Raw genomic sequence first — 26,123 nt, forward strand, 5'->3', positions numbered from 1 at the left:
AGTGCTCCTTTCCCTTTCTCACCAGGTGACGGTGCCCGCGAGCAGGCGGCGCCAGCCCCGGACCCCACGAGAGACGGAGCATCGCCCACGCCACGTGCTGCAGACCGCGCCGGCACGCGGGGCGGGGGACCCTCGGTGGCCCCCGGGCCGTCCCCTGCCGCTCCAAGCGCCGCCCCGCTGGGTGGCAGGGACCCAGAGTACGGCAGCAGCCAAGGCACCGGTGGCGGGGGGCTGGCGCTGGCCGGTGCAGACGGGAGCCGGAGCCCTTCTGCGCCCCAACAGAGGGCAGCTGGCGGTGTGGATTCTCGTCCTGCTGACACCGCCGGTGCTCCCCACTTTGATTTACTAACCTCCACCCTGCGGCTCGCTGGCGGTGGCGGCGAGGGTCTCGCTTCCTCCTTTCCCGGACTGATGCCAGCGGCCGGGCGCTGCCTGCCCCTCCCGGCCAACCTGCCCTTCTGCACCGTGCTGGGCACCGACCATGTCAGATTGCCGAATTATCTCAGCCACGGCAGCGAGGCGGAAATTCGGGCTGCTTTGCATGAGTGGGAGGGGCTGCTTGAGTCTCGGTGCCACCGCTACTTGGAGTGGTTCCTCTGCTTGCTCCTGGTCCCTGGGTGTAGCGCCTCTGTCCCCGTAACCCCCCCGCCGTGCCAGGGCTTCTGCGAGGCCGTCAGAGACCTGTGCTGGATGCACTCTGCCGGCGGGCGCCTGCCTCTGCCTTGTGACTCTCTCCCCGAGGAGGACGGAGGGTATTCTTGTGTCTTTATTAATGTGTCTGCAGGTAATGTGGCTGGGCGGTCTCTGTCTGTGTGTCTGTCCTCCCCACGCCCCACCGGGCCAGCCAGGCCTGGCTTTCCTGTGCGCCAAGGGTTGCAACTGCCTCGTCTCTGCGGGAGGCTGCGGAGACCCCTGGCCAAAGCCTCCTTCCACCCAGCCTCAGCTTTTCCAGCTCTTGGGTGTTGGCTTCTCTTGCAAAGCTGAGCATCCCTGCCCTGTCCTCGGGCTGGTCCTCCATGCAGGGTGGCTGCGGAGCTCACCACGGGGGCTTCAAGGTGACCTGGGGAAGGGAACACCAGGGCATCGCTCCCGGCGGGGGCTGGGGCTGTGACCCCGCGTACACACCTTGGCATGCTTGCCCCGCTCTCCTGCAGCTGCCCCAGCACCTTCGCTTTGGGGTTAATGATTTACCCACGGCTAATGTTTGATCCCCCCTGCTCAGAAGGCACGAGAGGTGCTTTGTGTCCTATTTTCACTACAAAGTGGTTTCGAGCTGTGTGTAACTTGGCCAGAAGCTCAGGCCTCCTTCTGCAGGGGGAGAAGCCAAGGGTGGCAGCGTGGGGCTGCTCACGGGGGGAGGTCAGAAGCACCCCTCGGAGCGGGGAGCGGTTGGAGATGAAAGCCCCCCTACCACCCCTCACAGCTCTGCTGAATGGGGCTGTGTTCCCAGCCAGACCCCTGTGCCCCCGGGTGCCGTCCAGGGGCGGCCAAGGCAGAGGGGTCTGAGCACAAGGGACGCACACATGGCCTTGGTGGCTCCCCGGGCTGTCAAAGCGGCTCTGTCTGTGGGATGCCGCACGATGGGGGAGCGGGGATGGAGGCGGCGCAGGCGAAGAGCGGCTTGGAGCATCCCTGGGGCCCTTCCAAGGGCAACGGGAGCCAAAGCTCGGTCACTGTAGCCCGACGCATCCCTGTATGATCCCGTGCCAGCGCCACCAGCAACTGCAGTGGCGTCCGGCAGCCTTTGGCACCCAGCCGGGCCATGGGAGAGACGTGTGGCTGGCTCCGCAGCCCGCCGCGGGTGCTGGCAGTCCTCCACAGGACGGAGGGTGCAGTGTTCGGGCTCTCCAGGAATCGCTTTGGAAAAGGCACGCAGGTTTGGGGTTGATATGGAGCTGCGTCTGGGGGATTTCCCTGCCTCCCCGCTGTTGGGAATTTGGGGCAACCAGCGGGCACCCGACGGCACCAGCCCGCAGGCAGGGTCACGGTGCCGTGTCTGGCTTCTGGCTGCAGCGCTTCCCGTGGCCAGGGCGAGCACAATGTCTCATTGTAGGCGGCGGTGCTGGGGAGCCCCACGCTCAGGCTGGGGGGTGAGCGCTGTCCTGCTGGCCGAGGGACTGTCCCCGTGCCACGCGCGCAGTGGGACGGGACCTGGGCGCGTGCTCCCTGGCCGTGGGCTTGCTCGCATGTTGCACGTGGGCAAGGCGCGATCCTGTTTTCTTTGGGAAGCTTCCTCGTGTCGTCTCCCAGCCAGGGCACAAGTGGCACCTTTAGAGAGGAGGGGGGATCCCAGAGATGGCTGAAATACCAAGGGAAACATGCTTGAAAGTTGCCTTGCTAACAAAAGCCTCTTTCAGCCTTTCCCCCCCCCCCCCACCCCTCGAGCCCCAAGGCAGAGGATGGGCTGTCTGCATGGGGAAATTGCAGCAACGGCTCCTACACCCCTGCGAGCCCATGCGGACCCCCGGGAGGAAGCTCTGATTTCCTCTTAGCTTAAAGCTCTTCCGAATTTGGCTTCCTCCAACCCAAGATAAGCGCAGTCCCTGCATCCTGGCGGCGTCTCTCGGCGCCGGGGCTGCTCCGTGCGCACGCAGGGGTGGCCAGCGCCACGGGAGCGGCTTTCCTCGTGCTTGCGTGGAGCAACTCGAGGGTGGCTGCCATCCACAGGACTCATGTTTTTTGGGGTTGGCAGAGAGAAAACATCCCCCTGCCTCGAAAACAGGGCGTTTCTAATCTCCCTCCAGCAGGGCCAGTCAGCCCTGGCGTCCTGGCTTGGCAGCCACGGGAGGCTGGGGATGCTCCGCTTGCACAGGTGCCCGCAGGCTTTGGAAGAGAAACCCAGGTATTCATCTCCTCCCACCATCCCAAAGGACATGTTTCCCTTCCAGGCTGGGCAGGGCTGGGCTGATTTCTTTCCTTTCCTTTTTTTTTTTTTTTTTTTTTAACATCTTTTTATTTTTCAAAGAGCTCTGGAGGAAAATACTTGGCTCCAGAGCAGGGTGGAGGTTCCCGGCCTCCTGTGCACACCTCTGCCCTGATATCCCCTGCCTGTGCTCAACACAGGGAAGTAGGAACGCTGAATTGCCTCAGCTTCTTGCAGAGGCCCCTTGTGTCCCTGGCTCGAGAAGGGGACAAAATCCCCGTCCTGGCTGGCAGCTTGGAGCAGGTCCCATGCCGCAGCCCTCGGCCATTTTGGAGTGCGGGTGGCCGCCGTGGTAGTGGCAAGCCCGAAATGGGGACGTGCACCTGGGAGCAGCTGTCAGATTTTTCTCACTCCTGGGAAATCTGGAGTTAAACATCACCGGCGTGCAGCATGCTCGCTCGCATCAAGTTGGCACCGGCCCGAGAGGTTGACATAGGAAGGGAGGAATCCAGCGCCCGTTGTGTGGGCGATGAGGATGTGCGTGCTGCCAAAACAACAGGAGTTTGCATCCAGAGGGCTGGCTCGCGCAGCCAGATGTTCAGCTGCGCCTGGTAGGAGAGACCGTCCTGACCAGAACTCCCCAAAGTGCCTTGAGAAAACGAGCCGGGGCAGGAGGCGAGCTGGAAATTGAGATCAGCTGGGAAGCCGGCGGGGTGCACGTCGGCCCGGCCGCTTTCCCAGGCGGTGCAAGGGGAGGGCTGGGATTGTTCCCAGCCGCGGTGACCCTGCAGGGACAGGGCCATGTGGGGGTGGCCGTGACCCTGGAGCAGGCACGGGCATGCGTGGGCACGGGCGTGTGGCCGCACGTGCACGATCGCTTTGATTTTATCAGACCTGAGGGATACTGTGCAGCCGGAGAGCCAGCAGCAGGAACTGGGACATGTTTTGGGAGCTGCACCCTGATGGTGCTGGGGGAGCAGCTTGAGGAGCACTGCTGCTGCGTCCAGTTTGCAGCTCCGGGGTGCACGGGAAGATGCCGGCTCCCTCCCTGCTCCCCAGAACCCCCCCTGCTCCGTTATGATGCACATCCCGGTCCGTGGGTTGGTCCGTACGGATGTGCTGCCCATGCCCTGGCACCACCCCATCCAGGGACAAGGTTGTCCATCTGGACAGCAATTCCTCTCCCTCCCTCGGGAAGATCCCCGCTTGCTTTGGGAAGCTGAATCCGTCCAGGGAATGGGGCCAGGAGCAGGGTTAGCTGCTGGGGAAAGCATCAAAATGTTCCTCTGGAGACAATGAGTGTTGGGGTCATCTCTGCAAGACAAGAAAAGTGAAGTAGCCATTAATTGGAAAGGGCACGAAATATCCCGAAAGTTCACCAGCGAGTTTCCTTTTGGCTGGATGGGACTTTTAGGCTCAGCAGCTGGGATGCAAAGCAGAGCCTGCGTGTCCCTTTCCTCCCTCATTTCCAGCGGGCTGTGGAGCAGCAGCCCCGTGAGAGCGCGCTGCCTTCCCAGGGAGGAGCGGGTGGCCCCGTGCGGTGTCCCCAAAGGCGCTGGGGAGGGGGGGGGGACCTGCCAAGGGTGCGTGTCCTCGCTGTACTGGTTGTCACCGTCCCCTCTCCCTCCTCTTGCAGAGAACCTGAGCACCGAGGTCAGCCTCCTGGAGCTGATCGGAGACCCCCCGCCAGAGGAGATCCTCAAAATCTACGGCCCCGACAACAACCCCGGCTATGTCTTTGGACCCAATGCCAACACGGGCCAGGTGGCTCGGTACCACCTGCCCAGCCCCTTCTACCGGGACTTCTCTCTCCTCTTCCACATCCAGCCCACCACCCCCCGAGCCGGCGTGCTCTTTGCCATCACGGACTCCTTGCAGAGCATCATCTACGTGGGCGTCAAGCTCTCGGACCTGCACGCGGGCAAGCAGCAGATCATCTTCTACTACACGGAGCCGGGCTCGCAGAGCTCCTACGTGGCGGCCACCTTCACCGTGCCCACGCTGCTCAACCAGTGGACGCGCTTCGCCATCAGCGTGGAGGAGGACGAAGTTGTCCTCTACCTGGACTGCGAGGAGTACGAGCGGGTCCGCTTCGAGCGCTCCCCGGATGAGATGGAGCTGGAAGAAGGCTCCGGGCTCTTCGTTGCTCAGGCCGGGGGGGCCGACCCAGATAAATACCAGGTAAGGCCTTGGGTCACCCCATCCTGCAGCTCCCAAGGAGAAGGGCAGCTGGACGTGACACCAGCCTCTTTGCCCACACCGTGAACCAGTCGACGTGTGTCGTGAGGAAGCCTGGCAAGAAGTGCTGGCTTAAGAAGCCACCAGCTTTATGTCCCTGGGCCTCCCCAGGGCAAAGCTCCCAAGGCAGAAGGCGATGGGGCTGCACCGTGGCATCCACCATGGCCCATGGCTTTTCCAGCAGCGCGCAGAGTCTCTCTGAGCCTCCACTTTGCTAAAAATACCCATCTGCTTCGGTGCCTGCTAGCTGGGCTGGCGAAATGGTCTCTCTTAGCTGGAAAAAATGTCTGGGCTGGAGCATATCTTTGCTGGCCGGCTTTGGGCGGTATCTGCAGGAAGAGGTTTAAGAGCCGGGAGGGAAGGTGATAGCTCGGACTGCGATTTGAGCACAGCTTGCGTGTTAGATAAGATTTACGGAAAGTGTGGGGAAAATGCATCTGACATGGAAATCCCCCACAGCTCTTGGGGGGAGGAAAGCTGAGGACTGCACTCCTGAGCTTAACCATTGCCTTGGCTCACGACTGGCACCGCCGGGGCCTCGGAGCCATTAAACCGTGTCGGGCAGGGAGGCTGTGGAAAGGTCCCCGAGCAGGGGTTAATAATTGATGGGCTGGGGACCAGTGGCTCGAATCGGCCCCCGAGGGGTCTCTAGAGCAACCTCCTGCTCTTGAACCTGCTGGGAGGGCCAAGCTGTGGCCGTGGAGGAAATCACCTCCAAGCCGGAGGAGGTTTGGAGGATCTGGGAGGCGGGCGTGGAAGAAAAATCCAGAGCAGAGCGCACTCGTGCCTTCCTAGCAGGTGATGTTTCTGCCTCGGGGAGGAGGCAGCCTGCAGAGCGGCCCCCCTGCCAGCCACAAGGAAGGGGAGGCTGAGGCTGAGGCCTCGCCGGCCCCCGGGGTGTCTGCGGGGCATCTGACTGCCTCATGACGCCCAGCCCGCGCTCCTGCCACCGACAGGGCCGAATAAATCCTGCAGATGGAGGGCTTGGCCACAGCGGGATGCCAGAGAAGAGGCCAGCGCCTGGAAGGGCCAGCCTGGAGCGGTGCATTTAGCGTAGTGCAGGCTTGGCGCTGGTGCTTGGTGGGGAGGAAACTTGGGACAGAGCCGGGCAGCCCCAGGAGGAGCTCAGAGCCCAAACGGGGGCAGTTTGCTTGGGGGCTGGTTATAGTTCTCTGTATTTTTATTTATAGATGGATAGCAGGCAGCCTGGCTGCACCGCGACTGCCTACGGTTCTTGTTTTCTTAAACACCTCGTGCTTCCTGAGCGTGTCTCTTTCCCGGACACGGCACGCTGTGCTTGCCAGCAAGCCCCGGTGTTATTTTAGGTGTCTCGCCCAGAGACGAGGCACCGCTCCTCTCCGACCTCTCCTCCCAGCACGGCCCCTGGTGGGGTGGTTTTCTCCCTGCTGCCCTGCTGGGCTCAGAGCATCCCCACATCCCGTCCCAGCAGCAAGGACCTGGGCTTTGCCTCGTGGCCCTGCAGAGCTGCAGGGTCCGGCCAGTGCCCACGCGCCCTCCTGGGTCAGAGTGGGGATGGTGCCCCCCTGGCGGCACGCGTAGCTCAGCTCTGGGGGCTTTTCTGGAGGTGACGTCCTTAGGGAGGAGTTTGTGGAGGTTTGTTTTATAAATAAGGGGTCTGAATGCTCACGACAATTCCAAAACCCAAATAAATGGTAAGGAAGTGGGGATTAGCCTAAGAAATACAAAATCAGACGGCGGCGGCCCGGGGCTGGCTGTCATCCCTGGCTGGGGAGAGGCAAGGCAGCAAGGCCGGCTGGGGTGGGGAGTGCTCCGGCGATGTGGAAGCGAGGAGCACATCCAAAAAGCTCCCCGTAAAAGCCTTGCTGTCCAGCTGCCCGGGGCCCGGCTGTGACCTCCCAGTGATGGAGGGCTTTTTCCCATGGATCGGAGTCCGCAGCGGGGAGCTGAGCCCTGCCGGCAGCACGGGGCTGGGGTGCGAGGGGCTGGGGGCGAGGTTGTGCACAGAGGTGCTGGATCCCGCGGCATGGGGGGATGGCCAGCCGCAGCCGGCATGTCCCACCTCTGCTTTGGGGACATGATGGCTCTGTAGGGTGGTGGCAGGGCAGCAGGACCCCATGTTGGTCCACGACGGTGTCTTGCAGGGTGTGATTGCTGACCTGAAGCTCCGAGGGGACCCGCGGGCAGCCGAGCACCAGTGCGAGGAGGAGGAGGACGACGCCGAGGTGAGCGTTGGGTGGCCGCAGCCTCGGGGGGTCCTACCCCGTCCGGCAGGCTGACCCGCTCTGTCTCTCCCCGGGCAAACGCAGGCATCTGGAGATTTTGGCAGCGGGGCAGAGGACAGGCGCCAGCTCTCGGGGAAGGACAGGGTGAGTTGGCATTGCACTCGGCGGCGACGTGCCGGTTGGCAAGGCTCAAAGCTGGTGTCCCCTTGTCGCCGGCACAGGGTGTCCCGGGGCTGGTGGATGCTGTCCCCGTCACCTCCCCGCCCGTGGCAGCGGACAGCGGGTCGAGGAGTGGTGCAGGCTCCCCACAGCAGGCGGAGAGGACCAGAGCGGAGGAGAGGCTGCGGGTCCCTGCGGGAGGTAATGCTGGGGCACCGCAGCGGCAGTGGGGACACAGGAGGGTGGCCGTCCCCAGCGGTGTCAGCACCCAGAGCATCCAGGTCCCTCTCCTGTGTCCACAGGCGCTGGCCCCAAAGGAGAAAAAGGGGAGAAAGGCGAACGTGGCCTGAAAGGGGACTCGGGGACCGGTGGCGTCTTGGGGATGGGCAGCACCAAGGGCGAGAAGGTGGGTGACAGAGGTGCTGCTGGGGGCTGCCTCTCCCACTGGTTTGCAGCCACATGTCCACGTTTGACACCCGTCCGTCTCTGTTTCTGTCCCGCAGGGGCAAAAAGGTGAACTGGGCATCAAGGTGAGCATCGCTGGGGGAGCTGGGCAGTGCTGCAGGGTGAAGCTATGCCTGTGCCAGCTGTGAGCCCCAGGGGGCAGAGGGGCCATGCTGCTGGGCACGGGCGGACGCCTTTCCCTCTGCTCCCCAGGGCAGTGCTGGCTTTGGCTATCCCGGCTCCAAGGGTCAGAAAGGCGAGCCCGGTGAGCCCGGCCCCCCCTCGCGGCACACCGACGGCGCAGTGCTGGAGCCAGTCACCGGCCCCCCTGGCCCCACCGGCCCCCCGGGGCTGCCGGGGAAGGAAGGGGCCCCCGGCAGGGACGGCGAGCCCGTGAGTTGAGCCCCTAGCTCAGGCAGCCCCTCTCCTGGGCGCAGGGATGGGGCTGCTCCCCCTTTTCCCCAGCGCACCTCACTGATCTCTCCTCTTGGCCATCCCTAGGGTGATCCCGGCGAGGACGGTAAACCCGTAAGTAGGGGGGGCAGAGGGGTGCTGCACGGGATGGCCGCCCCTGCACCTCGCCACCTGCTGACGCCCAACCTCTGCCCCCCTTTGCAGGGTGTGATGGGGCCCCAGGGGTTCCCCGGGACACCAGGAGAGCCCGGGCTGAAGGGGGAGAAGGTGAGTGACCGTGCGGGTGCTGTGACTGTGCCTGTGCTGTAGCGGGTGGCCAGGCTGTGCCTGCAAACCACGCTCTCTCCTCCATCCCAGGGTGACCCCGGTGTGGGGCCAAGGGGCCCCCCAGGACTGCCAGGCCCCCCCGGACCACCGGGACCCTCCTCCAAGCAGGACAGGCTGGTAGGTGCCCCCGGGACATGGGGCGGCTGTGGGGCATGGCGTGGGGATGCCCTGGGGCAGCACCCCTGCTCCGCTGGGCACCCTGGTCCCAGTGTTTCCCTTGCACTTCTCCCCCAGACGTTCATCGACATGGAGGGCTCCGGGTTTGGCGGTGACCTGGAGACCGTGCGGGTGAGTGTGGGACCCCTCCTCCGGGCAGGGAGCAAGGGACGCCTCTGGCCATCATCCCCTTCTTCTCTTACAGGGCCCGCGAGGGCCACCCGGTCCTCCGGGGCCCCCTGGCGTGCCCGGCTTGCCAGGGGAGCCGGGACGGTTTGGAATGAACAGCACAGACCTGCCAGGACCACCGGGGCTGCCCGGCAGAGATGGGGTCCCCGGGTCCCCGGGGCCGGAGGTAGGAGTGGGGTGGCCAAGGGGGAGCCATCCCAGGGCCACCCTGCGGTGGCAATAGCTCCGTGCCTGCCAGCACCACAGCGTTCCCCCGCGCTGAAGCCACCTCCTGGGCATCTTGCAGGGTCCTCAAGGTCCTCCTGGAAAAGACGGGATGCCTGGGCCACCAGGGCCCAAAGGAGAGCGGGTGAGTGTCCCCCATCCTGTGCACCCAGGATGTCTCTGCTCCCTCCTGGGGCAGCCAGCACCCTGGGGACCTGTAGCAGCTGCTGCTCCGTCCCCTGGTGCATCTCCGGAGGCCCCGGCTCCCTCCAGACCCAGCAAGCCCCGGGCTGGGGATCACCAACTTGCTCCCCTTCACACCCTCTCCTCCTCCCCAGGGTGACGTGGGTGACCTCGGCCTCCCCGGAGCACCAGGACCCAAGGTACCATGCCCAGGGCTGGCTCCTCTCGGGGGGGGGGGTCGCTTTGCAGGGATGCTGTGCTGGGGGCAGCCCTTGCACAGACGTGGGGGCCGCGGGCACGTGTGCTCTTCTCAGAGCAGAACGGTGCCGGGGCTTGGGGGCGCAGGGTGCTGCTGCCCACGTGGTGCCGTGGGCCAGGGGGATGCCTGTGAGCCTGGCACACGGGGACAGGCAGAGTGCCCACACGGGCAGAATGCAACAGGGATGTTTTGCTGCCTTCAAACACGAGGGTGGCCCTGAAAGGAGCCAGTGGGTGCCTGCACCCTGTTCGGAAACACCCCGTCTTCTGCACATCTCTCTTCTCTCTGTACCCACTCCTCTTCTCACCTCTAACCAGAGCAAACCACCTCCTCTCCCCTCCTGCCTGCTCCAGCTTCTTTCTTTCCACTCCACATCCCCACCTCTGGGAGAGGCGAGGGTCGAGGTAGCAGCAGGCAGGTGGCACAGCGGGGACACACACGCTTGCCATCCCCTCCCTGCAGGGCCAGGCTGCCCCTTGTCCACCACAGCCCTGCAGCCAAACTGTTAATTACACGTGCTGTTAATTACACACGGATTAACGTGCCTCGGTGCTGCGAGCTCACTGGCGTTGAGAGCGTAGACGGGGTGGGAGATAGGGGCGAGGGCTGACCAGACTGCTTAGAGACCCGTAACACAATGCAGGGGTGCGTGCGAGTGTCCTAGCTCGGTGCTGAGCTCACCCTGCTGTTGGGGCAGCGTGGAGGGAAGAAAAAAAAAAAAAGTAAAAAAGCATTTATGAATTTAGACGAGCCTCTGGTGGCCACCGTGCACATTGCACAGGGACCTGGGGTGTTGGCTGGGCTGCCAGGCTGAGGGATGGCTGCGTGGGGATGGCTCCGCGGGCTCCCATCCACACCCTCCTCTTCTTTCCCCTTTGCAGGGCAGCAAGGGAGACACGGGGCCAGCAGGCGCCCCAGGAGAGATGGGGTTAGCTGGTCTTCCCGGGCCCATCGGACCCCGAGGGCAGCCGGGCCCCCCTGGCCCACCGGGGCCACCGGGGCCGGCGTACGAGGCTGGATTTGTAAGTGCCAGGAGCGTTCAGGGGAAAGGCGCAGGGTGGGAGGAGGGGGACAGGCACGGCTCAGCCCCTTCTCCTGCCCCAGGCCGACATGGAGGGCTCGGGGCTGCCGCTCGCCGCCGGCTCCCCTGGACCGCGCGGGCCCGACGGACCTCAGGTAACTTGGGGCCGTCGCGCCCCTTCCCTCCCCTCCGACCCCGCTGGGCGCTGCGCGCTCACGTCCCCTTGTCCGTGTGTCCTGCAGGGCGTGCCAGGACTGCCGGGGATCAAGGGGGAGGTCGGCAGCCCCGGGCAGCCTGGTTTGCCGGGACCGAAGGTAGGAGCGGGATGCTGGGGGGGACGTTTGGGGATGCCATGGGGGTGCTGTGCCTGCATCTCGCCCTGTCCCGATGCTTGTTCCAGGGGGACGCTGGCATGCCCGGCGTGGATGGCCGCCCTGGCCTGGAGGGCTTCCCCGGACCGCAGGTAGGAGCATGCCCCCGGCCCCATCTCCGTGTAGATCTCCGCTCCCAGCAGCCAAAACCCCCCCGTGCCTTCAGCTGCTGCTCTGCTCGGTGCCCACCACACGCGGGGGATGCTCGTGCTGCTCCCAGCCCCGTCCCCATCAGCTGGCGGGCATTGCCCCAGCGCACCCCGTCCCCCGAAGGCGCCGCCTCTCGGGAAGCTCACCCACGCTCCCTTCTCCTTGCAGGGACCCAAAGGCGACAGAGGCAGCCCCGGTGAGAAGGTAGGTGCGGGCTTGGTGCCGCGCTGCCGATGGGGCCGGTCGGTGGCAGCCGGCGCGCTGACCCTTGCGTCTTCCAGGGCGAGCGAGGCCAAGATGGAGTGGGGCTGCCCGGCCCCCCCGGCCTGCCTGGCCCCCCCGGACAGGTCGTCTACGTCTCGGGTGAAGACGTAAGTCATTCCCACGCCTGGGGGGAGCTAACGCTGGGGAGAAGGGGCTTACCCAGCACCCGCTGTGCAGAAATAAAACTAGGGGGACCTGTCCTGCAGCTCTGCCCGTGCTGCAGGCTGGGCTCCAGAGCAAAGGTCTCATTAAAAAAACATTTTGACTGTTTTTCCAGAGGTCTTTGGCGGCTCAGCCGGGCCCAGAGGTAGGTACCTCACCTCCCTGCTGCCCGCGGTGCTGGGAGGGCTCCGCGGCTGGAAAGCTGCCGCCTGTTCTCACCTGTGTCTGTTCCCCCCGCAGGGCAGACCGGGCCATGCCGGCTTCCCGGTGAGTTGGGGGGACACCACAGCCAGCAGTGGGGCAGCCCCCGGGGGCCAGCTGGGGCTGGGGGCAAGCGTCCAGAGGAGCGGTCGGGAAAGCATCCGCCCAACTCGCCCCTCGGGGAATAGGGCAGATGAATGAAAACAGGCCATGCCAGAGGGAAACTGTCAGCGAGCAGAGAAGCTGAGAGCCAAAATTCTTGCGAGCTTGAGGGCACTGTGGGGGACTGATGGCTGGCAGCCTGCTGGCACGAGCCTGGCCAGCCCTCCTTGCCAGGGAGAGACGCTCCAGGCGTTTGTTCCAAACCTCTGGTTACCAATCCTGTCACACTTTTTGGTGTGGCGGTCCCAGAGCAAAGCCGAGCCCCACCGTGCGCCCCGGGCTGAGCTCCAGCGTTAGGGGGGAGGCAGGTGTGCAGGTGGCAGGGCAGAAACAGCCATCGCTGTGTCAGGTCTGCTTCTGGTGGCTGATGCCCCGTCCTTCTCCGTGCAGGGCCCAGTGGGACCAAAAGGGGACCAGGGCTCGCCTGGCTTGCAGGGCTCCCCAGGGCTGAAGGTAATGGTTTGCATTCCCCCATCCCTCTTGAGCCCTGGCATTGGTGCCGGTCCACCCGTCTCCCCGTGTGCCTCCTGCTTTCTTGCAGGGAGAGAAGGGAGAGCCCGGCGTCATCATTAGCCCAGACGGGACCGTCGTTGCCGCTAATGTGAAAGGAGAGAAGGTGGGTGTGCTGCTGAGGGGCCAGGCGCATCCCTGTGCCGCAGCGCGGTGCCGGGTGCTCCTGGTGCAATAATTCCCCGTCTGCTGTCCACAGGGGGAGCCAGGGCTGCGGGGACCGATGGGCCCGTCTGTAAGTCAGCGCCACCGTCCTCCTCGTGTCCCGTGGGGGGGAAGGGGCTCCTCCCGCAGCTCTGAATGCTCCTGTCCTCTCTCCTCTCTCTCCAGGGCCCCCACGGACGAGCAGGGCTGAAGGGAGAAATTGGCTTTCCGGGCAGACCTGTAAGACCCCCTCCTGGTTTGTTTGTCCCTGCCTCTGGGCCACCACCTCCTCTACCTCAGTCACCCCCAAAACACCTCCAGCCCGCTCCCCGGCATGTCTGCAGGGGGTGGTGGGCTCGGAAGGAAGCACCTCGAGGGCAGGGGCACCAGTGACCCCAGGACAGGGACAAGGCTGATGTTTCGCTGCTCGTCCGCAGGGGCGTCCCGGCATGAACGGGCTGAAGGGCGAGAAGGGCGACCCGGCGGACATCGGCGGCATGCTGGGCCTGCGGGTGAGCGCGGCTGGCCTGGCACAGGGCGGTGTGGTGGGGGGAGAGGGGACCGAGAGGCTGGCTGGGGGCCTGTGTCCCTCCAGCAATGGGCGCACGCATGCCTGAGCCGCTGTCCCTGCCCCTGCTGGGCTGCTGGGTGCCCCAGGGCACAGCCGCAGCCCTGTGCGGGGACCTGTCGCACTGCCTGCTTTGCAGGACCCTGATGTGTCTTCTTCCCCCCCCCCAGGGTCCCCCTGGTCCCCCAGGTCCCCCTGGCCCTCCTGGGCCTCCTGGCAGCATAGTCTATGACAGCAACAATGTGAGTAGTGCCACCGTAACCTCACGGCGGGGACCGGCTCACCGTGCCGTGGGCTCGGTGCTCGCCACCTCCATCCCGTTGTCACACGGAGGGGACACGCTGGCAGGGAGGTGGCTGTCCCCGCAGCTGCTTTCTCTGCATCCCTGCAGGCTTTCAGCGATGCCAGCCGTCCTGCACTGCCGGCCTTCCCGGGTAAGGGGGTGTCTGCGCCCCAGCACCTCCCAGCGGCCCGGGGACCCCAGCAAAGGGTCCCTCTGTCAGGGCAGTGGCCTTGACGCTGCGCCTCTGAGACGGCATCGCCCTTGTGCTCTTGGCAGGTTTCCACCAGTTTCCAGGGCAAAAGGGAGAGAAAGGAGACGTGGGTGCCCCGGGGCCCCCAGGTGAGTGACACATCCCCCTGGGCAGAGGCGGGCGGCAGGCGGCTCGTGCCCACACCGCCGCTGCTCTCTGTCTCCCCAGGCCAGTTCCCCTACGACCTGAGCCGCTTCGGCGCCAGCCTGCGGGTAAGGCCTTCTCCCCGTGCCTGCTGCTGGGGTCCCCAGCCATTCGGGGCTCCCTGGCCACTCCTCCTAAGGACACTCTGTCCCACAGGGTGACAAGGGGGAGGCAGGTCCCAAGGGCGAGAAGGGCGAGCCGGGCAGCACCGCACTGTATGGCCCCAGTGCCATGGGGCCACCAGGGCCCCAGGGCTACCCGGGCCTGCCGGTGAGTACCCCACATCCTGCCGGTGAGTGCCCCATGGCACAGGGAGCAGCGAGGCTCTGGGTACTGCGCTGCGGGGGCGGCACCCCCGGCTGCTTTGCTTCAGGGATGCTCTCTCGCACCACCTAGGGTCCCAAGGGGGACAGCATCGTTGGGCCACCGGGGCCTCCCGGACCGCAGGGACCCCCCGGCATCGGATACGAGGGGCGGCAGGGCCCTCCTGGCCCTCCCGGCCCCCCCGGGCCACCCTCCTTCCCAGGCCCCCACAGACCAGGTGAGTGCCTTCCCCGCGCCCCTGCCCACGGCCCAGGCTGGGGCAGCCCATCCCCATCTCACCTCTCTTCCCCCCAGCTATCAGCATCCCTGGCCCCCCCGGACCGCCGGGGCCCCCCGGACCCCCGGGCACCAGCGGGACGTCCCTGGGGGTGAGTGGGGGCTCTGGTTGGGGCGGGTGGCACCACGCAGGGGCTGGCCATCCGAGCCATCTGAGCGCCCGGCGCGCTGTGCCCGCAGCTGCGTGCCCTGCCCACGTACCAGGCTATGCTGAGCGCCGCGCACGAGCTGCCCGAGGGGGGGCTCGTCTTCCTGGCCGACCGGCAGGAGCTCTACGTCCGCCTGCGCGGGGGCTTCCGCAGGGTCCTGGTGAGTCGGGGGACGGGTGGCACCGTGCTCGGGGGGATGCTTGGGCGCTTGCGTGGCGGCTGTGCGCTCATGTGCCGTGTCCTTGCAGCTGGAGGAGCACACCCTGGTCCCCAGCTCGGCACTGGTGAGTCCCCCATCCCTGTCCCCGCCACATCCCCCGTGCTGGGGTCTGGGGGCAGCACAGCCCCTGAATGCTCCCTCCCTCCCTCCCTCCTTCCATCCCACCCCAGGACAATGAGGTGTACGACAAGCCGCCCAGCGTCCACTATGGGGGGTCCCAACACCCCCTCCAGCCCCGCGGGCCCCTGCACCCGCTGCGCAACCACAGCCCCCCGCCCACCGCCCGGTCGTGGCGCGGGGACGAAGTGTTGGCCAACCAGCACCGCCTGCCCCAGCCGCCCCTGCTGCAGCAGCACGAGCTCCTCAACAGCTACTACGTCCAGCGCCAGCCGGATCCGGCCCCCGTGGCCGCCCACGTGCACCAGGATTTCCAGCCTGCTGTGAGTGCTGCCGGTCCCACGCCCCGGGCTGGGAGGTGATGGGACTGGACGTGGTGTCCCTCACGCCTGCTTGTCCCCTTTGCAGCTGCACCTGGTGGCCCTGAACGCGCCGCTGAGCGGCGGCATGCGCGGCATCCGGGGCGCCGACTTCCAGTGCTTCCAGCAAGCCCGGCAGGTCGGGCTGGCCGGCACCTTCCGCGCCTTCCTCTCCTCCCGCCTGCAGGACCTGTACAGCATCGTGCGCAGGGCCGACCGTGCCACCGTGCCCATCGTTAACCTCCGGGTACAGCCCCGACCCCTTCCCGAAGCCCCTCGCCACATCCCCTGTGGAGGGGCTTTGGAGGTCCCGGGATGGGCTGACCCCCATTTCTGCCCCCCAGGACGAGGTGCTCTTCAGTAACTGGGAGGCTCTCTTCACCGGCAGCGAGGCCCCGCTGCGGGCTGATGCCCGCATCCTCTCCTTCGATGGCCGGGACGTCCTGCGGGATTCGGCGTGGTGAGTGCAGGGATGGGGCTCCTGACAGGGCGCGGGATGTGGCCATGACCTGCTGCAGGCAGGCAGGCAGGGAGGCAGAGGGGACGGGTTCGGAGCAGGCACCGGGTACCGCATGCTGCATCCCACTGCGGCCATCTCCACGGGGACCGGCTGGGGTCCCGGCTCTGAGGCTCGGGACCAGCTCCTGCTGCGGCAGCCTCACCCCCCTCTGCCTTCCAGGCCGCAGAAGAGCGTCTGGCATGGCTCGGACGCCAAGGGCCGGCGCCTGCCCGAGAGCTACTGCGAGGCGTGGCGGACGGAGGAGCGCAGCACCAGCGGGCAGGCCTCCTCGCTGAGCTCGGGCAAGCTCCTGGAGCAGGCGGCCAGCAGCTGCCAGCACGCCTTCATCGTCCTCTGCATCGAGAACAGCTTCATGACCGCTGCCAAAAAATGACCCCGCTCGCCGAGCGCTGCACGCCTCCCCGGGGAGGGTCTGCTCCCCGCCACGCTCCTGCCTTCGCCCCACTGGGTTTCTTCTCCCCCCAGACCTAAAGCCAAAGAGTATCGCCATCGCCGCTGCCCCGGCCCGGCAGGCGCTCGCCTCCACCCCTGCTGATCAGGGCAGCCGTGGGCTGGCTGCCTTCCTCCTCTTCCTCCTCTCGTACACCACTTCTCTTCTAACCCCTTGTGTTTAACCACTGCAGCTGTATCCTTGTGTCAACCGCCCACTGCTCCTCCCTGCTCAGATGCTCTTTTCGGGGAGGCTGGGTGGGGAGGATACGCTGCAGGGAGGTTTCGGAGATGCCATGCTGTGTGCCTTGCTGGGAAGCCTGGGGCGGGGGGGCTGAGCCCCCCAGCCCCACACCGTCCTCACCAGGAGCTGCATTGCCGGAGCTGTGGCATCTCCTGCCAGCCCAAGGAGGACCCCAGACGTCCCCTCCCCAGGTGAGGGGCTGTCCCCTGGCAGTGGTGCGGCTCCCCAGCGGCTCTTCTTCTGCAGTCTCCGTCCTCCCCTGGTAAGGTCCTTCCCAGGCAGCCCTGCGCCTCATCATCCTCACCTCTATCGCCCATTCCTCACCGGGCACGAGGTGAACCCTGGGGGTCTGGTCCCCAGTATCTATCCCAAAGCTCCCCTCCGGGCCCCCTCCCTTACTGCCACCCCTGCACAGGGCCAGGGTCCCATCCCCTCCGTGCGCCCTTGGGACCCCTGGCTGTGCCCGTGCCCCTGCCCTGGGTGCCTCCGGCTTTCGGCACAGGTCAGCAGGGACCGGGGGGTGCACGGGGCAATGGGGCAGCCCCCCAGCTGGGGCAGGAGCGGGGCAGCCCGGCGTGCCCTTGGCATGTGTTTACATGCGTTTGCGTGTGTGTGCGTGTTGACCACATGTGGTACCGAGGCCAAACACCGCGATCACCCGCCAGGCCACCGGTGTTGCACCCGGGGTGGCTGAGGCGGAGCAAAGCCAGTTTGCATTGGTGTGGGCAAATCCAAGGTGCTAAAAAAAAAAAAAGAAAGAAAGGAAAAAAAAAGATAAATCTGTAACTAGCTTTTTATTATTGTATGGAAATTATTACCATAAAAGCTGTGCGAGTCACACGGCCTCTATTTCTTACAGTCTACTGTATTTTGTGTAATTAATGCAATTTAAAGCCTGTGGATCTTTATATTTTTGTCCGTTGTGTCCCATAAACCATTTTCTAAAGGCACTGAATAAAGAAACGTTATCCTCTTGTAGCCTGGCTCCACACAGCTCTGCAGGACGATGGGGAGCCGGTGGCCGGGACCCCCTGGACCCCCACCACTCCCCTCGCGTGGTACCTGGTGGTGCTGCCGTGGGCACCCTGCCTCTGCTCTGGTCGTGTTTGGGGCCGTGTCAGCCTCAAAAAGGGGTGGGAAGAGCAAGCCTCGGGGCTGGTTGCTGGCTCTGAGCCACACCAGCATCCTCCTCTGCACCCAGTTCAGGGCAGGAGCACAGCCCCCGGCCCCAAGGAGCAGCTGGGGCAGAAGGTGGGTCCCTGCATCCTCAGGACCACCAGCGCGGTGGGAGGCAAAGCACACGCTGGTGGTGGTGACACACATTTACTGAGCCACGACCCGCCGCCACGGCCAGGCGCCATGCCAAGGGAGCCCGTCCATCCGTCTGTCCATCCATCTCTCCGTCTGTCCTGCCCGGCTGGGTGCTGACACTCAGGCTTCCGTGGCGTCTGCCTCTGGGCTCTTCTCCTGCACCGGAGCTGTGGCGGGGACCGGCTCCGGTGGCTGCGCGCGGCGGCTGTGCTGGACGCCCACACCGATGGCCACTATCAGGTAGGCTGCTGCCAGCAGCGTGAAGTAGCCGAAGTACACGTAGAACTGCAAGAGAGCGGTGCCTGCAGCGAGCCCCGCGCCTCCTGCACCCCTCCTCCCGTGCCATGGGACCCCTGCCCTCCTCGGTGCCCTACCTGGGGATGCACGGAGAGGCCCAGGCCCCTCTTGTCGGCCACGATGATGGTGATGATGGTCTTCAGCACAGTGCCAAAGAAGGTGTTGACCCCAAAGACGAGCGCGCAGAGCTCTTTGGAAAGGGAGGTAGCAATCTGGAAACTGGGAGATGGGGAGGGCGGTGAGCACTGGCCCAGCCACCAGTGGGGGATGGCAGCAATAACCGGCCCCCCCACACACCCCAAAACCCTCCCAGGAGGGGTCAGGGTACCACGCACATGGCGATGGGCACCAGGAACTGGTAGGAGCCGCGGAAGAGGACGTAGGCAGCGTAGCACAGCCAGATGTTGCTGGTGGTGTTCATGAGCATCAGCAGCCCCGCCTGGACGGCCGTCACCAACCCGATCACCAGCGCCGACCACAGCGCCCAGCGGATCTTTATGTGGCCGGCCACAAAGGAGGCGATGGCCCCTGGGGGATGGGGGGGGGGGGAACACACGCACAGGGGACACCGTGAACTCCCACCCCCACAGGATGCTGCTCCTGCATCATGCCCTCAAGCCTACCGCTGCCACCTCCCCGATACTGCACTGCGTAACGCAGTGTTACGACCGCCCTCCCCAGGGCATGCAGCAGGATGGGGGTGCTCCCACCCCACGTCCCCCCCGGCCCCAAGAGGACAGCGTACCCAGCAGCGTGGAGGCGGCGTCCACCCCGCCGTTGTACACCCGGCGGTTGTCCCTGGCCGGGTAGATCTCGTTCCAGAGGATCTGCACGTAGTACAGCACCAGGTAGTAGCCGGCCGAGTTGAAGACCCACCAGCAGGACCAGAGCTGGAGCTGGGACTGCTTGGCCAGGGCGCACACCTCCCGCAGCATGCGGCACAGCACCATCTCCCGCCAGCCCCCCGCCGCCCCGCCAGCGTCCCCCCCGGCCATCTTGTCCAGCTCGGTGGGCGCAGCCCCGTCGCAGGCCGCCTCGGGCCGGTTGAAGAAGAGGCTGCGCTTGGGCCGCTCCAGGAAGAGGGTGAGGAGGAGGCCGAAGGTGACGAAGCCCAGGGAGACATAGTTGAGGGTGAGGAAGGGGACGCCGCCCAGCGTGACGCAGAGCTGCCCCAGCACCGAGCTGGTGAAGACGCCCAGGAGGACGGCGGAGCGGGAGTAGCTGGCCATGCGCTGGTAGCGGGACGGGGCGACGAGGGAGAAGATGTAGGAGGAGTAGGCAATGCGGGCGGCCATGGTGACGCCGTAGAAGAACTCCATCAGCTGCATGGCCAGGACGGAGGTGCCCAGCACCAGCAGCAGCCAGATGGAGATGTGGCTCAGGCTCTGCAGCACCAGCACTGGCTTGTAGCGCAGGTAGTCCGTCAGCAGGAAGATGGGCACCAGCACCGCCATGTAGGAGTAGCTCAGCACCGGCGTGATCACGTTGGTCACCTGCGGCGCGCGGAGGGAGGATGAGTGCGGGGCGCAGCGCCACCGGGCAGGAGACGTGGCCCCGGTGGGTGCCGCCAGCCCCGAGGAGGAGTGCGGGGCTGGGACCCCTCCTCGGGAGGAATTTGGCCCCTGTGCACTCGGCCAGGGGCCGGGCTGAGCCCCGGCCCCCTGCTGCGCCAGGAACACGGCGTTCCCACGGCGGCTGGGAGTGGGGCCAGCACCGCTTGGCAGGGGGGATCCTCGCCTAACCCCCTCGCTGCCAGAGGCCCCGACGCTGCCCCCTCCCTGGCCATGCATCTTGGGGTCCCCCCCACCCCCAGCTGGCACGGTGGGGGGACAACCAGCCCAGCAGTGCCCTGGCTCCTGCCCTGCCAAGCTCCTTGCACCCCAAAAGCACCTTCCAGGCGTGCAGGGGGGAGAGCAGCTACCCAACCCTGTACCACTGGGCATTCAGCCACCCTGCTCTCCACCAGCACGGCTCGATCACGGGGCTGAGGGCTGCCGTGGGATGTCCTCGGCACCCCACTCAGGTGGGGGGATGCTCTGGCTGGCCCCTGGGTGCCCATGGCCAAAACGGGGTGCGCTGGGGGGAGAAGCACAACTCACCTCCTCCTGTGTGAAGTTCTTGTTGGGCCCCAGCAGGTAGGGGGTGATGAAGCTCTCCCCGGGCCGGATCTGCGTCATGAACCCGTAGAAGCACAGGTAGAAGACCTGCAGCTTCCAGCGCTGGTCCGGCGCCGTCTCCGAGGGCAGCTTCTTGCCGTCATCCTGCTTGGGCATGGCGGCGGTGGCCTGGGCAGCGCTGCGGTGGGACGGCAGCTCTCGCCCCGGCACTGTCATCTACGCGGGCGCTGCCGCGCCAGGCTGCTCCTCTCCGGCCGCAGGCACTCCTCGGCACATCGAAGGACACGCTGCTGCAGCTTCTGGGGAGAGAGCAGCGTTTGGCACAGGATCAAACTCCTCCGTAATAGTAACGCAAATAAATACCACTACCTTCTCGCCCCGGGAGATGTTCTTGCAACATCGGGAGCCCGCAGAGATCAAAAAAACCCTTTATTTTTGCAGAAGGAGGCCCTCCAGTTCGGGCGGTGTTTTCAAAGCACACATAAAGATCTGACGGATGCACGCGTCGCGCTGCTCTGCAGTGGGGCTGCCCATCCTCCCCCACCCACGCCACCTCCCTTCTCTCCTGTTTTAAAGCCAGGGGAGTTTTGCGCCCTCCCCAGAGCAAAGCTCCCCTTCGGGCCGAGCTGCTCAGCACGTTTTCCCAGGGGCTGGGGAGGGCAAGACGGCCGAGCACCAGGCTCAGAGGCACAGAATGGGCAGTGCCAGCCCCAGCCGAGCACAAAATAACTGAGTTAACATGTGCCCAGCACGCGGCTGCCCGTGCTGTATGTTAGCTGGGGCTTTAGAGGCACCGGAGGCAGGCGGCTTCCCCTGCCGCACGCGGTGCCTGCAGGCATGCCAGGGGCGATGCTCGCCATGCTCAGGCCATCCATCGGCAGCGGCCAGGGAGAAGCGAGAAATGCCCTGGGGCTGTCACGAGGTTCACAGTCTGATGGAGGATTAAATGCTCAAATCCCTGAATCTGGCAGTGGGAAAGCAGGAGGCCCGATTAGCAGTCACGGGATGGGGCTGGGGGAGGCAGGGCCCTGGATGAGCGTCCGAGCTTTTGGAAAGCACGTCCAGGAGCTGCTTTCCCAGCCATGCTGTCCCCAAAGAGCCCACTCGTTCCATCCCATGCGGCCCCACAGCTCCCCAACTCCCCTCCTGTAACATCCCTGACCCCAAAATGCCCTTTCCCTGCCTGCTTTTGTCTTCCTAGAGGCGGGATTTTGCTACTTATTCATCTTCACCACGAACACCCGTGGTTCCCCTTCCTTCCGGCCTTTCAAACCCAAACAAGGGAGGGGATGTGCAAAACCGAAAAAGAAGAGGGGCCTGCAGCTACCCGGGCTGGGGGTGAGGTTCCTTTCCCCTCCTCGCCCCCGCAGCAGACGCCGTGCTCGGCCGGAGCCAGCCCCACGCCCCGGTGCCCTCGCAGCACCTCTCCCTCTCTCCCACGCCTCACCGGCAGCACTCGTCGAGCGATAAAAACCCACATGCCACCGGACCAAGGTCTACGAACCCGATGACCCATGAATTGTGGAACGACCGATCGCAGTTGCTCAAACACCCTGGCCCCAAATACCCGCGGGTCCGCAGCCCGTCCCAGCCCGTGCCGCCCTGCACGGCGAGGCCGGGGCTTGCCCCGCTGGAGAGGTCCCGACGTCGGCACCAGGACTCGCCCGTCGGCCGCGTTCCTGTGGGTTTTCGGCGCTGGTGACTCAGCACCGTGCCCAGACCCCACAGCTGTGCAAACAGCCCCTACCTACCTCTTACACAGGCACACGCGCAGCCCGGGGTACGCCGTTAATCTCAAGCAGACGCAGAATTAGGAAAACTAAGCCGGCGGCACGGCAAGCCCTCGCTTGCTCCGGCACGCCTGACGTTCCTCGAGGGATCAGCGTGTTTCCTGAGGCCCACCCGGTACCCGGAGCCCAGGGAGCGGGGCTGGGGCTCGCAGCGCGGCGCTCCAACACCCACAGCCCGCCAGCGCCCGCGCCACGCCGCGCACGGCGGGACGGAGACGCGGAGGGCAAGGGGCGAGTGGCAAAACCCCCCGCAGCGCCCGCCCCGCGTCCCCAGCGCCCGGGCAGCCTGGACTCTGCCCCGGCTCGCGCTCGTCACGGCGCTGGGCTGCCGATGTGGCCGGCCACCGCCTCCAGCACCCGCTGCCCACCCCAGGGGGCCGCTTCCCGCAGGGAGCAGGTGCTGGCCGTGCGCCTTGCAGGGGCTGAGCTCCGTCCGGGAGGATGCTGGTCCCCTTGCGCTGACTGCCCGCACCCGTGCCACCGTCCCCGCGGGGACGGCAGGGCGCACGGACACCGCTCCGCGCAGCCCCCAGCCCCGGCTCCATCCCCCCAGCGCCACGCACCAGGGGGCCCCGCGGGATGCTCCCGGCTCGGGGGACCCCCAGCAGCCCCCCCCCCCCCCCGAGCCAAGCGGCTCTGCCCGCAGGTGCAGGGCCGGCAGGAGCCATCGCCCGGTGACCTTGGCCGGGGGACACGGGGGGTACGGGGGGCACGGTCCGGGGGAACCTGCGCAAGGGGAGAGGGGAAAGCTCCCCCCAAAGCCCCCGCCGAGGGAACCCCTCTGGGGCGCTCCGTCGGGGCAGGGGGGGCTCCTTCGGGTGACGGGGGGGATTTGGGGTGCGCGAGGGAGAAGAGGACGATGGGGGTGCCCGGCCGTACCTGCGGGGCGGCGGGCATGGGGGCGGCGGGGCCGGCCCGCTGCCGCCGGAGCGCGACAGGAGAGAGGAGGAGGAGGAGGAGGAGGAGGAGGAGGAGGAGGATTTGGGGGTCCCTCGGGAAATGTAGTCGCGCCCCATGTGCGCGGCGGCGAGCGGACTACAAGCCCCAGAGTGCAGAAGGCAGGAGGAAGGGGAGGAGGAGACGAGAGGAAGAGGAGGAGGAAGCGGGAGGGCAGGGCTGCCCTGTCCCCTCCCCACCGACCGCTGCCCCCGGGCCGTGCCGCCCACCCGCCGCGGCCTCCGGGCTGCGCGTGGCACACCGGTAACCCTATAAACGGGGCTATGTGCGAAGCCCCATCCCTGGCAGCGTCACCCGGAGGAAGCCAGAAACGGGCATTTCCCAAGCGTTGCCCCCCGCGTTGCCAGCCTGCGGGACAGCCCTGCCCGCGCTGCTGCCCCCAGCAGCCCCCAGGGGCATCAGGGGGGTGAGACCCGGGTGTCAGCACAGCAGGAACCGAACCATGGCCCTGCACCGGGCCCGGAGGAAAGAGCACGCTTAGAGGCGAACGAGGAGGAGGTGGAGACCCCCCCCAGGAGCAGGACCCGGGGCTGGTGCCCCCCTGTGCCCCCTCTCCCGGGACGTGACGCAGGAGCGAGCCGGAGAGCATCCTCCCGCCCCCTTCCCTCGCAGTTACTCTGCCAGAAGCAAATGCGACCTGACAGGCCTCGGCTACTCCGCTGAAATATTTATACCCCTGCACCCGCCTGGCAGCACGGAACTGGGGGCCCAGGCTGGGCATTGCTGCAGCCCCCCTGCCCTGCAGCACCCAGCCTGGGGGGGCAGACCCCCTTGCACCCAGGGGCCTCCCGTGGGGATGTCCCAGTAACCCCTGCTAAATTTAGTTGCCTAGCTTTTTTCCCCTCCTTTTCTCAGCCAAGCAGACAGAGCCGGGATGTGTTGTTTGGGTGTGGGACGTGCCGGGTGGGTGCATCCCCTGCCGGGCAGCCCCCGTCCCCTGCCCTTCCTGCAGCCAGGGCTCTGGCTTTGCCACGGTGCTGCGTGATGGCTTGAACAGCAGCCCGGGAGAAACTGAGGTTTGCACAGAGGCTTCCCCGGGGAGTTCTTGTTTTACCTCATCCCTTTGAAAGAGATGAGAGAGGCCTGTTGGGGCTGTTGGTTATCTGTAAGGGCCAGGTCCCTCCCTTGGGTGGCACCCCTGCCCGTGGCAGGGGGTTGGAGTTAGATGACCTTTAAGGCCCCTTCCGACCCGAGCCGTTCCATGATTCTTCCGTGCTGCAGGACCTGGGATCAGGAGCCCCCGGGTGCGTGCCCCCTGCACCAGCCGGGGACACAGCAGCACCCTGGGGACGCTGGTGGGACCCCCTGCAGCACCGCCCGTGCCCCCCACCCACTCAGCCCAGCGGCCGGCTCTCAGCAGCATCGCCCCACCACCGCCAGCTCCCAGGGGAGCGGGGGCACCCCCGGCTCCATCAGCACGGGTCAGCACCCCCTGGGAGCGAAGGGCCGGCGTCCCCCGCCGCCCTGCCGGGCTGCCGGTGGCGGTCCCCGGGAGGCAGGGAGGGGAGGGCCGGGCATGCAGCGGGCAGGCAGAGCGGCAGGACGGGGGGGCTCAGCTCGCCGGGGTGGGCAGGGCCTGCGGGGCCGGGCAGGGCGCACCCAGCTCCCGCTGCCGCCGCGCTCGGAGCCAGCCCCGCCGCGCCCGGCCGCCCCCCCCCCGGCCCCTTCCCCAGCCTCCCCCCCCCCGCTCCCCTGCCCCTCTCCTCCCTTCCCGGCCCCTCCTGCAGCCCCCAGCCCTCCCCGCCTCTCCAGAGCCCGCCCGGCCGTCGCTCCGTCCGTCCGTCCGTCCGTCCGTGCGTCCGTCCGGGGGGCAGGTAGGAATTCCCCCCTTCCCCGGGACTTTGCTCCCCCGGGGGTGCCGGGTCTGGGGGTGGCGGGTCCCCCGTGGGCAAGGTGCGGGGGCAGCCCCCTGCTTTCCGCCGGGACGAGGATGCCCTCCCCGGGCAGCACCGCTCCGGGAAGGTGTCCCCGACCCCCGGCCCCGCCGTGTCCCCGCCGGGGCCGTGCCACCTCCCGCTCGCTCGGAGTTTGCTGGCCCCGGATCCCATCCCGGCACGCTGCTTGGCTCGGCGAGGGCAGCTCCAAACAAGCCCCAAAGCGCTGTCCCCACGCCGCTGCAGGGGGAAGCACGCGTGGGCCCTGCGACGGGTGGTGGCAGGGATGCTGTGCTGCTGCTTTTCGGGTGGGCAACGAAGGCACGTCGAGCCCCCCGCTCTGCATCTCCAAGTGCCCGCCGAGCAAACTCCTCGCCGCACCCACAGCTGGGGCCAATGCTGCCCAGGCCTTGGCGCAGGGGGGAGGAAGAGGGCCTGGACCCCTGTTTTTTGGAGCACACATCTCCGAGCACCCTAGGTGGTCGGGCATCCCGCCTCCTCCGCCAGCCGCAGCGCTGCAGAGCGTCCCCACCCCGGTGCGGATGCTGCATGGCCCCCCGGGAATGGCGCAGAGCCCCGCGTCCCGGGGTCGCAGCCCTGGGGATGGAGAGCCCCGTGGGAGGTGAGGAAGGCACCCCAAATCCCTGTGAGCTAACCCGCGCGTTCTAGGAGGATTTATTTCCATCTGGGAGGATGTGATGGGGAAAGCCCTGCCCGAACTTGTGTTTAAACTGTGGAGGTGCAGCTCTGCCACGCAGTTCCAGGCAGGTGCCAAAACCAGTGCCAGCGCCCTCGGGGTGGGTCAGAAGATGCTCAGCCCTTACGCTCCGGGTGCAGCCAGGACCCCGTCTTGTTTCCCTGGGCTGTGCGGAGGCCCCAGGAGAGCATGGGCTCATTTCGGGGCTGAAGCCCACTCCCGCCCACCCGTGGGTGTGCCAGCCCCCGTGTGCTGCAGCGGGGCACTGCAGGCGCTGCTGCCTGCGTGGGGTCCCCAAGCTGGCCCTGCAGAGAGCCTCGGGAGGGGAACACGTAGCGCTTCCCCCTCCCTTCCCAGTCCCTCACAGGCAGGCTCTCACCCCGCCATGGCCCCTCTTTTCTAACTCCTTCTTACCACAGAAACTCCGAGTGTCCCCAAAGGAGCTGGGTTTTCCCTCCAGGAGTGACCGCATTGCTGTGGGACAGCATTTCCAGGAGGAGGCAGGTCCCCCCGCTTTGGGGAAAGCCCGTCGAGGCTGTGCCCTCTGATGGGGAGCCGTGGCCAGGGGGAGA

General features: G+C 66.4%; 3 protein-coding genes across 50 annotated transcripts in view; 2 read left to right on the forward strand and 1 right to left on the reverse strand.

The window, feature by feature from the left end:
- The window catches only part of COL18A1 (collagen type XVIII alpha 1 chain), a 33,385-nt gene extending 15,899 nt beyond the window's left edge, over nt 1-17,486 (forward strand). For 2 of the 4 annotated variants that reach the window (XM_066999987.1, XM_066999986.1), the window contains 40 exons: nt 4,500-5,044; nt 7,225-7,305; nt 7,390-7,449; nt 7,527-7,665; nt 7,746-7,870; nt 7,968-7,994; nt 8,122-8,301; nt 8,410-8,436; nt 8,527-8,589; nt 8,680-8,766; nt 8,884-8,937; nt 9,011-9,160; nt 9,281-9,343; nt 9,537-9,581; nt 10,522-10,662; nt 10,745-10,816; nt 10,904-10,975; nt 11,062-11,124; nt 11,351-11,386; nt 11,464-11,553; nt 11,724-11,753; nt 11,849-11,875; nt 12,362-12,424; nt 12,513-12,587; nt 12,681-12,716; nt 12,812-12,865; nt 13,063-13,137; nt 13,364-13,435; nt 13,585-13,627; nt 13,753-13,815; nt 13,895-13,938; nt 14,027-14,140; nt 14,267-14,411; nt 14,489-14,562; nt 14,651-14,779; nt 14,868-14,903; nt 15,010-15,279; nt 15,365-15,562; nt 15,660-15,775; nt 15,995-17,486. In XM_066999987.1, coding sequence (XP_066856088.1) covers nt 4,500-5,044; nt 7,225-7,305; nt 7,390-7,449; nt 7,527-7,665; nt 7,746-7,870; nt 7,968-7,994; nt 8,122-8,301; nt 8,410-8,436; nt 8,527-8,589; nt 8,680-8,766; nt 8,884-8,937; nt 9,011-9,160; nt 9,281-9,343; nt 9,537-9,581; nt 10,522-10,662; nt 10,745-10,816; nt 10,904-10,975; nt 11,062-11,124; nt 11,351-11,386; nt 11,464-11,553; nt 11,724-11,753; nt 11,849-11,875; nt 12,362-12,424; nt 12,513-12,587; nt 12,681-12,716; nt 12,812-12,865; nt 13,063-13,137; nt 13,364-13,435; nt 13,585-13,627; nt 13,753-13,815; nt 13,895-13,938; nt 14,027-14,140; nt 14,267-14,411; nt 14,489-14,562; nt 14,651-14,779; nt 14,868-14,903; nt 15,010-15,279; nt 15,365-15,562; nt 15,660-15,775; nt 15,995-16,208 — 3,998 coding nt within the window. In that variant the 3' untranslated portion in view covers nt 16,209-17,486. Of the gene's footprint in view, nt 1-15; nt 785-4,499; nt 5,045-7,224; nt 7,306-7,389; nt 7,450-7,526; nt 7,666-7,745; nt 7,871-7,967; nt 7,995-8,121; nt 8,302-8,409; nt 8,437-8,526; nt 8,590-8,679; nt 8,767-8,883; nt 8,938-9,010; nt 9,161-9,280; nt 9,344-9,536; nt 9,582-10,521; nt 10,663-10,744; nt 10,817-10,903; nt 10,976-11,061; nt 11,125-11,350; nt 11,387-11,463; nt 11,554-11,723; nt 11,754-11,848; nt 11,876-12,361; nt 12,425-12,512; nt 12,588-12,680; nt 12,717-12,811; nt 12,866-13,062; nt 13,138-13,363; nt 13,436-13,584; nt 13,628-13,752; nt 13,816-13,894; nt 13,939-14,026; nt 14,141-14,266; nt 14,412-14,488; nt 14,563-14,650; nt 14,780-14,867; nt 14,904-15,009; nt 15,280-15,364; nt 15,563-15,659; nt 15,776-15,994 lie in introns of those variants that run through there. The other 2 variants (XM_066999988.1, XM_066999985.1) reach the window with 2 other exon arrangements.
- SLC19A1 (solute carrier family 19 member 1) lies at nt 17,284-23,005 on the reverse strand. 2 transcript variants are annotated; one of them, XM_048055553.2, is made up of 6 exons: nt 22,903-23,005; nt 20,216-20,532; nt 18,862-19,609; nt 18,452-18,644; nt 18,194-18,335; nt 17,284-18,104 (listed from the first exon to the last, which is right to left on the reverse strand). In XM_048055553.2, exons 2-6 carry the CDS (start codon nt 20,447-20,449, stop codon nt 17,940-17,942), a joined length of 1,482 nt encoding a protein of 493 aa, XP_047911510.2. In that variant the 5' UTR covers nt 20,450-20,532; nt 22,903-23,005; the 3' UTR covers nt 17,284-17,939. The 2 variants fall into 2 exon arrangements, with proteins under 2 accessions (XP_047911510.2, XP_047911511.2); XM_048055554.2 differs by lacking the exon at nt 22,903-23,005 and adding an exon at nt 21,985-22,266.
- Nucleotides 23,006-23,149: 144 nt separating this feature from the next.
- Nucleotides 23,150-26,123, forward strand: part of PCBP3 (poly(rC) binding protein 3) — a 51,282-nt gene continuing 48,308 nt past the window's right edge. For all 44 annotated transcript variants that reach the window (XR_010832585.1, XR_010832588.1, XR_010832584.1 and 41 more), the window contains exon 1: nt 23,150-24,794. The gene's annotated coding sequence lies outside the window, so the exon portion shown is untranslated. The remainder of the gene's footprint in view (nt 24,795-26,123) is intronic.

This window comes from Anser cygnoides, chromosome 6 (genome assembly GCF_040182565.1).
Source record: "Anser cygnoides isolate HZ-2024a breed goose chromosome 6, Taihu_goose_T2T_genome, whole genome shotgun sequence".
Lineage (NCBI taxonomy): Eukaryota > Metazoa > Chordata > Aves > Anseriformes > Anatidae > Anser > Anser cygnoides.

Bases quoted from the DNA above. Each gene is read 5' to 3' on its own strand.
- SLC19A1 (XM_048055553.2), bottom strand. From the start codon at position 20,449: ATGACAGTGCCGGGGCGAGAGCTGCCGTCCCACCGCAGCGCTGCCCAG. The intron at 19,610-20,215 runs GTGAGTTGTGCT...CGCGCGCCGCAG, and splicing joins AGAACTTCACACAGGAGGAG to GTGACCAACGTGATCACGCC. The intron at 18,645-18,861 runs GTACGCTGTCCT...CCCATCCCCCAG, and splicing joins CGCCGCCTCCACGCTGCTGG to GGGCCATCGCCTCCTTTGTG.